General features: G+C 49.4%; 1 protein-coding gene across 1 annotated transcript in view; it reads right to left on the minus strand.

Moving 5' to 3' along the window:
* MAN1A2 (mannosidase alpha class 1A member 2) overlaps positions 1-15,287 on the minus strand; it is a 163,478-nt gene that overhangs the window by 76,226 nt on the left and 71,965 nt on the right. Inside the window, 2 exon segments of the mRNA XM_075592935.1 lie at positions 701-781; positions 1,704-1,822. Coding sequence (XP_075449050.1) covers positions 701-781; positions 1,704-1,822 — 200 coding nt within the window.

Genomic DNA, 15,287 nt, shown 5'->3' on the forward strand with positions numbered 1-15,287 from the left:
ATGTCCGGGTGAGTGGCACTGTTTCCGCACCGCGTCTTGTGCCCGTACTTAGCACACGTGTGATCCACGTGTTACACTGCGCTCACTACAGGGGGATGTCCGGGTGAGTGGCACTGTTTCCGCACCGCGTCTTGTGCCCGTACTTAGCACACGTGTGATCCACGTGTTACACTGCGCTCACTACAGGGGGATGTCCGGGTGAGTGGCACTGTTTCCGCACCGCGTCTTGTGCCCGTAATAAGATTTTCTGTGGTTTTGGAAAACGCCGACTCAAGCTGCTCAAACATTCAGTTCCACCCGCGTCAGCAATCCTGCCGGCACGGCAACTGCCAGACGGGCTCAGCGTGTGCCACGCGATAAATGAATGTTGCCCCAAATGGCCCTCGCATCCTAAGGGACAGTCCCACTGCGCGCACAAGAGACCATCACTCCATACACAACGTCTCCACGTGACCAGCTTGTCTGTAAGGGCAGTGCGTGGTCTCACGTAACGGGTCGTCAGCTAAGTAACATGACAACCCCCTCTCAGCCATTACTTCCCTATCTTTACCCAACGCGTGGCTGCCCTGGGAGTCCTGTGCTAAGAGGAGCAGAGGACATGTTGGAGACTTGTCCTTCTCGATGGAGATCACCCTTGGATTAAAGCGAGGATCTCACCCCTTTCCCACCCGAATGTGTGTTCTGCTCTCTGCGTTCTTACCTCCTGCCCGGACAGGTAGAACGCGGCCAGCAGGCCCCCGATGAATCGGATGTTCACCTCGAACACGGACACCTCCGAATTCTGAGAGAGAGACAATGGGTAATCAGGAGGCCGGCGAGACACATCAGACACCAGAACGAGGAGGCCGAATTTACAAGGGACATCCCTACATACCGTATATACACACACATACTGACAGGGAGACTAAGGGGAGGGGGCGGGGGCAGAAAGGAGTTGGCTGGGAGCAAGAGGAGGGGGCAAATCAGAAGTGGGATATCGGGCAGTAAGGTCAGAGGAAGGGGCAAGAAGTGGGATATCAAGAAGTAAGGTCAAATGAACGGGGAAGAGGGGAAACCGGTATTAGGAAGAGGGAAGGTGTCAGGCGTGAGGCACAGGAGGGTATGCAGTATCCAGAATAGGTGGAAGGGTATCAAGTCGCAGGTTCTCAACTAGAAACAAGATGGTCACCACAAAGGCAACACCAGTCTCTGCTGTACATCACAAGCCAGCACAGGGAGGGTTAACCCCCAGGAAGGAGAGACCCCCCATTCCCAGCTCTGGGTGTGTGCTAGACGCTGGACACCGTCCAAGAACATCGCAACTCCCGGCCTCATGGCGCGCACCTTCTACTAACACCCAACCTCCCCCTCGCGTTTCCACTTCCAACGCTTCATTTCAGATTGCAAGCTCTTCAGAGCAGGACCCCCGGTGCCCACTGCTTGTTACTGTTGTGTTTGATGGTCTTGACGCAGATTATTGTACTGCGCTTCAGAGTATGTTGGTGCCTTCTAAATACATTCTAAGTGTAAAGAGGCTAAATGAGGAGGGGGGGGTTAGAAGGCGAGAAGGGGGCAGGAAGGGGGCGGGATGTCGGGCAGGATGTGTAGGAGGGGGAGGTAATCAGGTTATAAAGAGGCAGGGGGATTGGGGGTATGGGGCGTTGGATGGGTAGTAAGCAGCTGATAAGCAGGTAGAGGGGAGGGGGTCCCGGGCTCAGACTCACCACACTGAAGTCCAGGTTGTTTTGCACCCAATCCTGCCCGTCCCTGAACTCGTCCAGCAGCCCCATGATGTACAGAGTGTCCAGCGCGTCCACTATGGTGGCTCCCATCTGAGAGTTCCCTGCGGGGGGACACATGAAATGCTTTGTTTATATATACACATTCTCAGTTTCATATTTGTATTGTATTGTATGTCTATTTATATAGCGCCATTAATGTACATAGCGCTTCACAGTAGTAATACATGTGTAATACATATAATACAATACACACACACCGCGTTACCCCAGCAATACCATACACACCACGTTATCCCAGCAATACAATACACACCGCGTTATCCCAGCAATACAATACACACCACGTTACCCCAGCAATACAATACACACCGCGTTACCGCAGCAATACAATACACACCACGTTACCCCAGCAATACAATAAACACCGCGTTACCCCAGCAATACAATACACACCGCGTTACCCCAGCAATACAATACACACCACGTTATCCCAGCAATACAATACACACAGCGTTATCCCAGCAATACAATACACACCGCGTTATCCCAGCAATATAATACACACCGCGTTATCCCAGCAATACAATACACACCGCGTTACCCCAGCAATACCATACACACCACGTTATCCCAGCAATACCATACACACCGCGTTATCCCAGCAATACAATACACACCGCGTTATCCCAGCAATACAATACACACCGCGTTACCCCAGCAATACAATACACACCACGTTATCCCAGCAATACAATACACACCGCGTTATCCCAGCAATACAATACACACCGCGTTATCCCAGCAAAGCAATACACACCGCGTTACCCCAGCAATACAATACACACCACGTTATCCCAGCAATACAATACACACCGCGTTACCCCAGCAATACAATACACACCACGTTATCCCAGCAATACAATACACACCGCGTTATCCCAGCAATACAATACACACCGCGTTACCCCAGCAATACAATACACACCGCGTTATCCCAGCAATACAATACACACCGCGTTACCCCAGCAATACCATACACACCACGTTATCCCAGCAATACAATACACACTGCGTTATCCCAGCAATACAATACACACCGCGTTATCCCAGCAATACAATACACACCGCGTTACCCCAGCAATACAATACACACCGCGTTATCCCAGCAATACAATACACACCGCGTTACCCCAGCAATACAATACACACCGCGTTATCCCAGCAATACAATAGTCACCGCGTTACCCCAGCAATACAATACACACCGCGTTATCCCAGCAATACAATACACACCGCGTTACCCCAGCAATACAATACACACCGCGTTATCCCAGCAATACAATACACACCGCGTTACCCCAGCAATACAATACACACCGCGTTATCCCAGCAATACAATACACACCGCGTTATCCCAGCAATACAATACACACCGCGTTATCCCAGCAATACACACCGCGTTACCTCAGCAATACAATACACACCGCGTTATCCCAGCAATACAATACACACCGCGTTATCCCAGCAATACACACACCGCGTTACCCCAGCAATACAATACACACCACGTTATCCCAGCAATACAATACACACCACGTTATCCCAGCAATACAATACACACCGCGTTACCTCAGCAATACAATACACACCGCGTTATCCCAGCAATACAATACACACCGCGTTATCCCAGCAATACACACACACCGCGTTACCCCAGCAATACAATACACACCGCGTTATCCCAGCAATACAATACACACCGCGTTACCCCAGCAATACAATACACACCGCGTTACCCCAGCAATACACACACACCGCGTTATCACAGCAATACAATACACACCGCGTTACCCCAGCAATACAATACACACCGCGTTACCCCAGCAATACAATACACACCGCGTTATCCCAGCAATACAATACACACCGCGTTATCCTAGCAATACAATACACACCGCGTTACCCCAGCAATTCAATACACACCGCGTTACCCCAGCAATACAATACACACCGCGTTACCGCAGCAATACAATACACACCGCGTTACCGCAGCAATACAATACACACCGCGTTACCCCAGCAATACAATACACACCGCGTTACCCCAGCAATACAATACACACCGCGTTATCCCAGCAATACAATACACACCGCGTTACCCCAGCAATACAATACACACCGCGTTATCCCAGCAATACAATACACACCGCGTTACCCCAGCAATACAATACACACCGCGTTACCCCAGCAATAGCATACACACCGCGTTATCCCAGCAATACCATACACACCGTGTTATCCCAGCAATACAATACACACCGCGTTACCCCAGCAATACAATACACACCGCGTTACCCCAGCAATACAATACACACCGCGTTACCCCAGCAATAGCATACACACCGCGTTATCCCAGCAATACCATACACACCGTGTTATCCCAGCAATACAATACACACCGCGTTACCCCAGCAATACAATACACACCGCGTTACCCCAGCAATACAATACACACCGCGTTACCCCAGCAATACAATACACACCGCGTTACCCCAGCAATACAATACACACCGCGTTATCCCAGCAATACAATACAAACCGCGTTACCCCAGCAATACAATACACACCGCGTTATCCCAGCAATACACACACACCGCGTTACCGCAGCAATACAATACACACCGCGTTACCCCAGCAATACAATACACACCGCGTTACCCCAGCAATACAATACACACCGCGTTACCCCAGCAATACATTACACACCGCGTTACCCCAGCAATACACACACACCGCGTTATCCCAGCAATACAATACACACCGCGTTACCCCAGCAATACAATACACACCGCGTTACCCCAGCAATACACACACACCGCGTTATCCCAGCAATACAATACACACCGCGTTACCCCAGCAATACAATACACACCGCGTTACCCCAGCAATACAATACACACCGCGTTATCCCAGCAATACAATACACACCGCGTTATCCTAGCAATACAATACACACCGCGTTACCCCAGCAATTCAATACACACCGCGTTACCCCAGCAATACAATACACACCGCGTTACCGCAGCAATACAATACACACCGCGTTACCGCAGCAATACAATGCACACCGCGTTACCCCAGCAATACAATACACACCGCGTTACCCCAGCAATACAATACACACCGCGTTATCCCAGCAATACAATACACACCGCGTTATCCCAGCAATACAATACACACCGCGTTACCCCAGCAATACAATACACACCGCGTTACCCCAGCAATAGCATACACACCGCGTTATCCCAGCAATACCATACACACCGTGTTATCCCAGCAATACAATACACACCGCGTTACCCCAGCAATACAATACACACCGCGTTACCCCAGCAATACAATACACACCGCGTTACCCCAGCAATAGCATACACACCGCGTTATCCCAGCAATACCATACACACCGTGTTATCCCAGCAATACAATACACACCGCGTTACCCCAGCAATACAATACACACCGCGTTACCCCAGCAATACAATACACACCGCGTTATCCCAGCAATACAATACACACCGCGTTACCCCAGCAATACAATACACACCGCGTTATCCCAGCAATACACACACACCGCGTTACCGCAGCAATACAATACACACCGCGTTACCCCAGCAATACAATACACACCGCGTTACCCCAGCAATACAATACACACCGCGTTATCCCAGCAATACAATACACAACGCGTTACCCCAGCAATACAATACACACCGCGTTATCCCAGCAATACAATACACACCGCGTTACCCCAGCAATACAATACACACCGCGTTACCCCAGCAATAGCATACACACCGCGTTATCCCAGCAATACCATACACACCGCGTTATCCCAGCAATACCATACACACCGCGTTATCCCAGCAATACAATACACACCGCGTTATCCCAGCAATACACACCGCGTTATCCCAGCAATACACACCGCGTTAACCCAGCAATACAATACACACCGCGTTACCCCAGCAATACAATACACACCGCGTTATCCCAGCAATACACACCGCGTTATCCCAGCAATACAATACACACCGCGTTATCCCAGCAATACAATACACACCGCGTTACCCCAGCAATACAATACACACCGCGTTATCCCAGCAATACAATACACACCGCGTTATCCCAGCAATACCATACACACTGCGTTATCCCAGCAATACAATACACACCGCGTTATCCCAGCAATACAATACACACCGCGTTATCCCAGCAATACAATACACACCGCGTTACCCCAGCAATACAATACACACCGCGTTACCCCAGCAATACAATACACACCGCGTTATCCCAGCAATACAATACACACCGCGTTATCCCAGCAATACAATACACACCGCGTTATTCCAGCAATACAATACACACCGCGTTACCCCAGCAATACACACCGCGTTACCCCAGCAATACAATACACACCGCGTTATCCCAGCAATACAATACACACCGCGTTACCCCAGCAATACAATACACACCGCGTTACCCCAGCAATACAATACACACCGCGTTATCCCAGCAATACAATACACACCGCGTTATCCCAGCAATACAATACACACCGCGTTATTCCAGCAATACAATACACACCGCGTTACCCCAGCAATACAATACACACCGCGTTACCCCAGCAATAGCATACACACCGCGTTATCCCAGCAATACCATACACACCGTGTTATCCCAGCAATACACACACCGCGTTACCCCAGCAATACACACACACCGCGTTACCCCAGCAATACAATACACACCGCGTTATCCCAGCAATACACACACACCGCGTTACCCCAGCAATACAATACACACCGCGTTACCCCAGCAATACACACACACCGCGTTATCCCAGCAATACAATACACACCGCGTTATCCCAGCAATACAATACACACCGCGTTATCCCAGCAATACAATACACACCGCGTTACCCCAGCAATACAATACACACCGCGTTACCCCAGCAATACAATACACACCGCGTTATCCCAGCAATACAATACACACCGCAATACCCCAGCAATACAATACACACCGCGTTACCCCAGCAATAGCATACACACCGCGTTATCCCAGCAATACCATACACACCGCGTTATCCCAGCAATACCATACACACCGCGTTATCCCAGCAATACAATACACACCGCGTTATCCTAGCAATACAATACACACCGCGTTACCCCAGCAATTCAATACACACCGCGTTACCCCAGCAATACAATACACACCGCGTTACCGCAGCAATACAATACACACCGCGTTACCGCAGCAATACAATACACACCGCGTTACCCCAGCAATACAATACACACCGCGTTACCCCAGCAATACAATACACACCGCGTTACCCCAGCAATACAATACACACCGCGTTATCCCAGCAATACACACACACCGCGTTACCGCAGCAATACAATACACACCGCGTTACCCCAGCAATACAATACACACCGCGTTACCCCAGCAATACAATACACACCGCGTTACCCCAGCAATACATTACACACCGCGTTACCCCAGCAATACACACACACCGCGTTATCCCAGCAATACAATACACACCGCGTTACCCCAGCAATACAATACACACCGCGTTACCCCAGCAATACACACACACCGCGTTATCCCAGCAATACAATACACACCGCGTTACCCCAGCAATACAATACACACCGCGTTACCCCAGCAATACAATACACACCGCGTTATCCCAGCAATACAATACACACCGCGTTATCCTAGCAATACAATACACACCGCGTTACCCCAGCAATTCAATACACACCGCGTTACCCCAGCAATACAATACACACCGCGTTACCGCAGCAATACAATACACACCGCGTTACCGCAGCAATACAATGCACACCGCGTTACCCCAGCAATACAATACACACCGCGTTACCCCAGCAATACAATACACACCGCGTTATCCCAGCAATACAATACACACCGCGTTATCCCAGCAATACAATACACACCGCGTTACCCCAGCAATACAATACACACCGCGTTACCCCAGCAATAGCATACACACCGCGTTATCCCAGCAATACCATACACACCGTGTTATCCCAGCAATACAATACACACCGCGTTACCCCAGCAATACAATACACACCGCGTTACCCCAGCAATACAATACACACCGCGTTACCCCAGCAATAGCATACACACCGCGTTATCCCAGCAATACCATACACACCGTGTTATCCCAGCAATACAATACACACCGCGTTACCCCAGCAATACAATACACACCGCGTTACCCCAGCAATACAATACACACCGCGTTATCCCAGCAATACAATACACACCGCGTTACCCCAGCAATACAATACACACCGCGTTATCCCAGCAATACACACACACCGCGTTACCGCAGCAATACAATACACACCGCGTTACCCCAGCAATACAATACACACCGCGTTACCCCAGCAATACAATACACACCGCGTTATCCCAGCAATACAATACACAACGCGTTACCCCAGCAATACAATACACACCGCGTTATCCCAGCAATACAATACACACCGCGTTACCCCAGCAATACAATACACACCGCGTTACCCCAGCAATAGCATACACACCGCGTTATCCCAGCAATACCATACACACCGCGTTATCCCAGCAATACCATACACACCGCGTTATCCCAGCAATACAATACACACCGCGTTATCCCAGCAATACACACCGCGTTATCCCAGCAATACACACCGCGTTAACCCAGCAATACAATACACACCGCGTTACCCCAGCAATACAATACACACCGCGTTATCCCAGCAATACACACCGCGTTATCCCAGCAATACAATACACACCGCGTTATCCCAGCAATACAATACACACCGCGTTACCCCAGCAATACAATACACACCGCGTTATCCCAGCAATACAATACACACCGCGTTATCCCAGCAATACCATACACACTGCGTTATCCCAGCAATACAATACACACCGCGTTATCCCAGCAATACAATACACACCGCGTTATCCCAGCAATACAATACACACCGCGTTACCCCAGCAATACAATACACACCGCGTTACCCCAGCAATACAATACACACCGCGTTATCCCAGCAATACAATACACACCGCGTTATCCCAGCAATACAATACACACCGCGTTATTCCAGCAATACAATACACACCGCGTTACCCCAGCAATACACACCGCGTTACCCCAGCAATACAATACACACCGCGTTATCCCAGCAATACAATACACACCGCGTTACCCCAGCAATACAATACACACCGCGTTACCCCAGCAATACAATACACACCGCGTTATCCCAGCAATACAATACACACCGCGTTATCCCAGCAATACAATACACACCGCGTTATTCCAGCAATACAATACACACCGCGTTACCCCAGCAATACAATACACACCGCGTTACCCCAGCAATAGCATACACACCGCGTTATCCCAGCAATACCATACACACCGTGTTATCCCAGCAATACACACACCGCGTTACCCCAGCAATACACACACACCGCGTTACCCCAGCAATACAATACACACCGCGTTATCCCAGCAATACACACACACCGCGTTACCCCAGCAATACAATACACACCGCGTTACCCCAGCAATACACACACACCGCGTTATCCCAGCAATACAATACACACCGCGTTATCCCAGCAATACAATACACACCGCGTTATCCCAGCAATACAATACACACCGCGTTACCCCAGCAATACAATACACACCGCGTTACCCCAGCAATACAATACACACCGCGTTATCCCAGCAATACAATACACACCGCAATACCCCAGCAATACAATACACACCGCGTTACCCCAGCAATAGCATACACACCGCGTTATCCCAGCAATACCATACACACCGCGTTATCCCAGCAATACCATACACACCGCGTTATCCCAGCAATACAATACACACCGCGTTATCCTAGCAATACAATACACACCGCGTTACCCCAGCAATTCAATACACACCGCGTTACCCCAGCAATACAATACACACCGCGTTACCGCAGCAATACAATACACACCGCGTTACCGCAGCAATACAATACACACCGCGTTACCCCAGCAATACAATACACACCGCGTTACCCCAGCAATACAATACACACCGCGTTATCCCAGCAATACAATACACACCGCGTTACCCCAGCAATACAATACACACCGCGTTACCCCAGCAATACAATACACACCGCGTTACCCCAGCAATAGCATACACACCGCGTTATCCCAGCAATACCATACACACCGTGTTATCCCAGCAATACAATACACACCGCGTTACCCCAGCAATACAATACACACCGCGTTACCCCAGCAATACAATACACACCGCGTTACCCCAGCAATAGCATACACACCGCGTTATCCCAGCAATACCATACACACCGTGTTATCCCAGCAATACAATACACACCGCGTTACCCCAGCAATACAATACACACCGCGTTACCCCAGCAATACAATACACACCGCGTTATCCCAGCAATACAATACACACCGCGTTACCCCAGCAATACAATACACACCGCGTTATCCCAGCAATACACACACACCGCGTTACCGCAGCAATACAATACACACCGCGTTACCCCAGCAATACAATACACACCGCGTTACCCCAGCAATACAATACACACCGCGTTATCCCAGCAATACAATACACACCGCGTTACCCCAGCAATACAATACACACCGCGTTATCCCAGCAATACAATACACACCGCGTTACCCCAGCAATACAATACACACCGCGTTACCCCAGCAATAGCATACACACCGCGTTATCCCAGCAATACCATACACACCGCGTTATCCCAGCAATACCATACACACCGCGTTATCCCAGCAATACAATACACACCGCGTTATCCCAGCAATACACACCGCGTTATCCCAGCAATACACACCGCGTTATCCCAGCAATACAATACACACCGCGTTATCCCAGCAATACACACCGCGTTATCCCAGCAATACAATACACACCGCGTTACCCCAGCAATACACACCGCGTTATCCCAGCAATACAATACACACCGCGTTATCCCAGCAATACAATACACACCGCGTTACCCCAGCAATACAATACACACCGCGTTATCCCAGCAATACAATACACACCGCGTTATCCCAGCAATACCATACACACCGCGTTATCCCAGCAATACAATACACACCGCGTTATCCCAGCAATACAATACACACCGCGTTATCCCAGCAATACAATACACACCGCGTTACCCCAGCAATACAATACACACCGCGTTACCCCAGCAATACAATACACACCGCGTTATCCCAGCAATACAATACACACCGCGTTATCCCAGCAATACAATACACACCGCGTTATTCCAGCAATACAATACACACCGCGTTACCCCAGCAATACACACCGCGTTACCCCAGCAATACAATACACACCGCGTTATCCCAGCAATACAATACACACCGCGTTACCCCAGCAATACAATACACACCGCGTTACCCCAGCAATACAATACACACCGCGTTATCCCAGCAATACAATACACACCGCGTTATCCCAGCAATACCATACACACCGCGTTATCCCAGCAATACAATACACACCGCGTTATCCCAGCAATACAATACACACCGCGTTACCCCAGCAATACAATACACACCGCGTTACCCCAGCAATACAATACACACCGCGTTACCCCAGCAATACAATACACACCGCGTTATCCCAGCAATACAATACACACCGCGTTATCCCAGCAATACAATACACACCGCGTTATTCCAGCAATACAATACACACCGCGTTACCCCAGCAATACACACCGCGTTACCCCAGCAATACAATACACACCGCGTTATCCCAGCAATACAATACACACCGCGTTACCCCAGCAATACAATACACACCGCGTTACCCCAGCAATACAATACACACCGCGTTATCCCAGCAATACAATACACACCGCGTTATCCCAGCAATACAATACACACCGCGTTATTCCAGCAATACAATACACACCGCGTTACCCCAGCAATACAATACACACCGCGTTACCCCAGCAATAGCATACACACCGCGTTATCCCAGCAATACCATACACACCGCGTTATCCCAGCAATACCATACACACCGTGTTATCCCAGCAATACACACACCGCGTTACCCCAGCAATACACACACACCGCGTTACCCCAGCAATACAATACACACCGCGTTATCCCAGCAATACACACACACCGCGTTACCCCAGCAATACAATACACACCGCGTTACCCCAGCAATACACACACACCGCGTTATCCCAGCAATACAATACACACCGCGTTATCCCAGCAATACAATACACACCGCGTTATCCCAGCAATACAATACACACCGCGTTACCCCAGCAATACAATACACACCGCGTTACCCCAGCAATACAATACACACCGCGTTATCCCAGCAATACAATACACACCGCAATACCCCAGCAATACAATACACACCGCGTTACCCCAGCAATAGCATACACACCGCGTTATCCCAGCAATACCATACACACCGCGTTATCCCAGCAATACCATACACACCGCGTTATCCCAGCAATACAATACACACCGCGTTATCCCAGCAATACAATACACACCGCGTTATCCCAGCAATACACACCGCGTTATCCCAGCAATACAATACACACCGCGTTATCCCAGCAATACACACCGCGTTATCCCAGCAATACCATACACACCGCGTTATCCCAGCAATACAATACACACCGCGTTATCCCAGCAATACAATACACACCGCGTTATCCCAGCAATACAATATACACCATGTTACCCCAGCAATACAATACACACCGCGTTACCCCAGCAATACAATACACACCGCGTTATCCCAGCAATACAATACACACCGCGTTATCCCAGCAATACAATACACACCGCGTTATCCCAGCAATACACACCGCGTTACCCCAGCAATACAATACACACCGCGTTATCCCAGCAATACAATACACACCGCGTTACCCCAGCAATACAATACACACCGCGTTACCCCAGCAATACAATACACACCGCGTTATCCCAGCAATACACACCGCGTTACCCCAGCAATACAATACACACCGCGTTATCCCAGCAATACAATACACACCGCGTTACCCCAGCAATACAATACACACCGCGTTACCCCAGCAATACAATACACACCGCGTTACCCCAGCAATAGCATACACACCGCGTTATCCCAGCAATACCATACACACCGTGTTATCCCAGCAATACAATACACACCGCGTTATCCCAGCAATACACACACACCGCGTTACCCCAGCAATACAATACACACCGCGTTATCCCAGCAATACAATACACACCGCGTTACCCCAGCAATACAATACACACCGCGTTACCCCAGCAATACAATACACACCGCGTTATCCCAGCAATACAATACACACCGCGTTACCCCAGCAATACAATACACACCGCGTTACCCCAGCAATACAATACACACCGCGTTACCCCAGCAATACAATACACACCGCGTTACCGCAGCAATACAATACACACCGCGTTACCCCAGCAATACAATACACACCGCGTTACCCCAGCAATACAATACACACCGCGTTATCCCAGCAATACAATACACACCGCGTTACCCCAGCAATACAATACACACCGCGTTATCCCAGGAATACAATACACACCGCGTTACCCCAGCAATACCATACACACCGCGTTACCCCAGCAATAGCATACACACCGCGTTATCCCAGCAATACCATACACACCGTGTTATCCCAGCAATACAATACACACCGCGTTATCCCAGCAATACACACACACCGCGTTACCCCAGCAATACAATACACACCGCGTTATCCCAGCAATACAATACACACCGCGTTACCCCAGCAATACAATACACACCGCGTTATCCCAGCAATACAATACACACCGCGTTATCCCAGCAATACAATACACACCGCGTTATCCCAGCAAAACAATACACACCGCGTTATCCCAGCAATACAATACACACCGCGTTACCCCAGCAATACAATACACACCGCGTTACCCCAGCAATACAATACACACCGCGTTACCCCAGCAATACAATACACACCGCGTTACCCCAGCAATACAATACACACCGCGTTATTCCAGCAATACAATACACACCGCGTTACCCCAGCAATACAATACACACCGCGTTATCCCAGCAATACAATACACACCGCGTTACCCCAGCAATACAATACACACCGCGTTACCCCAGCAATACAATACACACCGCGTTATCCCAGCAATACAATACACACCGCGTTATTCCAGCAATACATTACACACCGCGTTACCCCAGCAATACAATACACACCGCGTTATCCCAGCAATACAATACACACCGCGTTACCCCAGCAATACAATACACACCGCGTTATCCCAGCAATACATTACACACCGCGTTATCCCAGCAATACAATACACACCGCGTTATCCCAGCAATACAATACACACCGCGTTACCTCAGCAATACAATACACACCGCGTTACCCCAGCAATACAATACACACCGCGTTACCCCAGCAATACAATACACACCGCGTTACCCCAGCAATACAATACACACCGCGTTATCCCAGCAATACACACCGCGTTACCCCAGCAATACAATACACACCGCGTTACCCCAGCAATACAATACACACCGCGTTACCCCAGCAATACAATACACACCGCGTTATCCCAGCAATACATACCGCGTTACCCCAGCAATACACACACACCGCGTTATCCCAGCAATACAATACACACCGCGTTACCCCAGCAATACAATACACACCGCGTTACCCCAGCAATACAATACACACCGCGTTATCCCAGCAATACAATACACACCGCGTTACCCCAGCAATACAATACACACCGCGTTACCCCAGCAATACAATACACACCGCGTTACCCCAGCAATACAATACACACCGCGTTACCGCAGCAATACAATACACAACGCGTTACCCCAGCAATACAATACACACCGCGTTACCCCAGCAATACAATACACACCGCGTTACCCCAGCAATACAATATACACCGCGTTACCCCAGCAATACAATACACACCGCGTTATCCCAGCAATACAATACACACCGCGTTACCCCAGCAATACAATACACACCGCGTTACCCCAGCAATAGCATACACACCGCGTTATCCCAGCAATACCATACACACCGTGTTATCCCAGCAATACAATACACACCGCGTTATCCCAGCAATACACACACACCGCGTTACCCCAGCAATACAATACACACCGCGTTATCCCAGCAATACAATACACACCGCGTTACCCCAGCAATACAATACACACCGCGTTACCCCAGCAATACAATACACACCGCGTTACCCCAGCAATACAATACACACCGCGTTACCCCAGCAATACAATACACACCGCGTTACCCCAGCAATACAATACACACCGCGTTACCC

Source organism: Ascaphus truei, chromosome 3 (assembly GCF_040206685.1).
Source record: "Ascaphus truei isolate aAscTru1 chromosome 3, aAscTru1.hap1, whole genome shotgun sequence".
Taxonomy (NCBI): domain Eukaryota; kingdom Metazoa; phylum Chordata; class Amphibia; order Anura; family Ascaphidae; genus Ascaphus; species Ascaphus truei.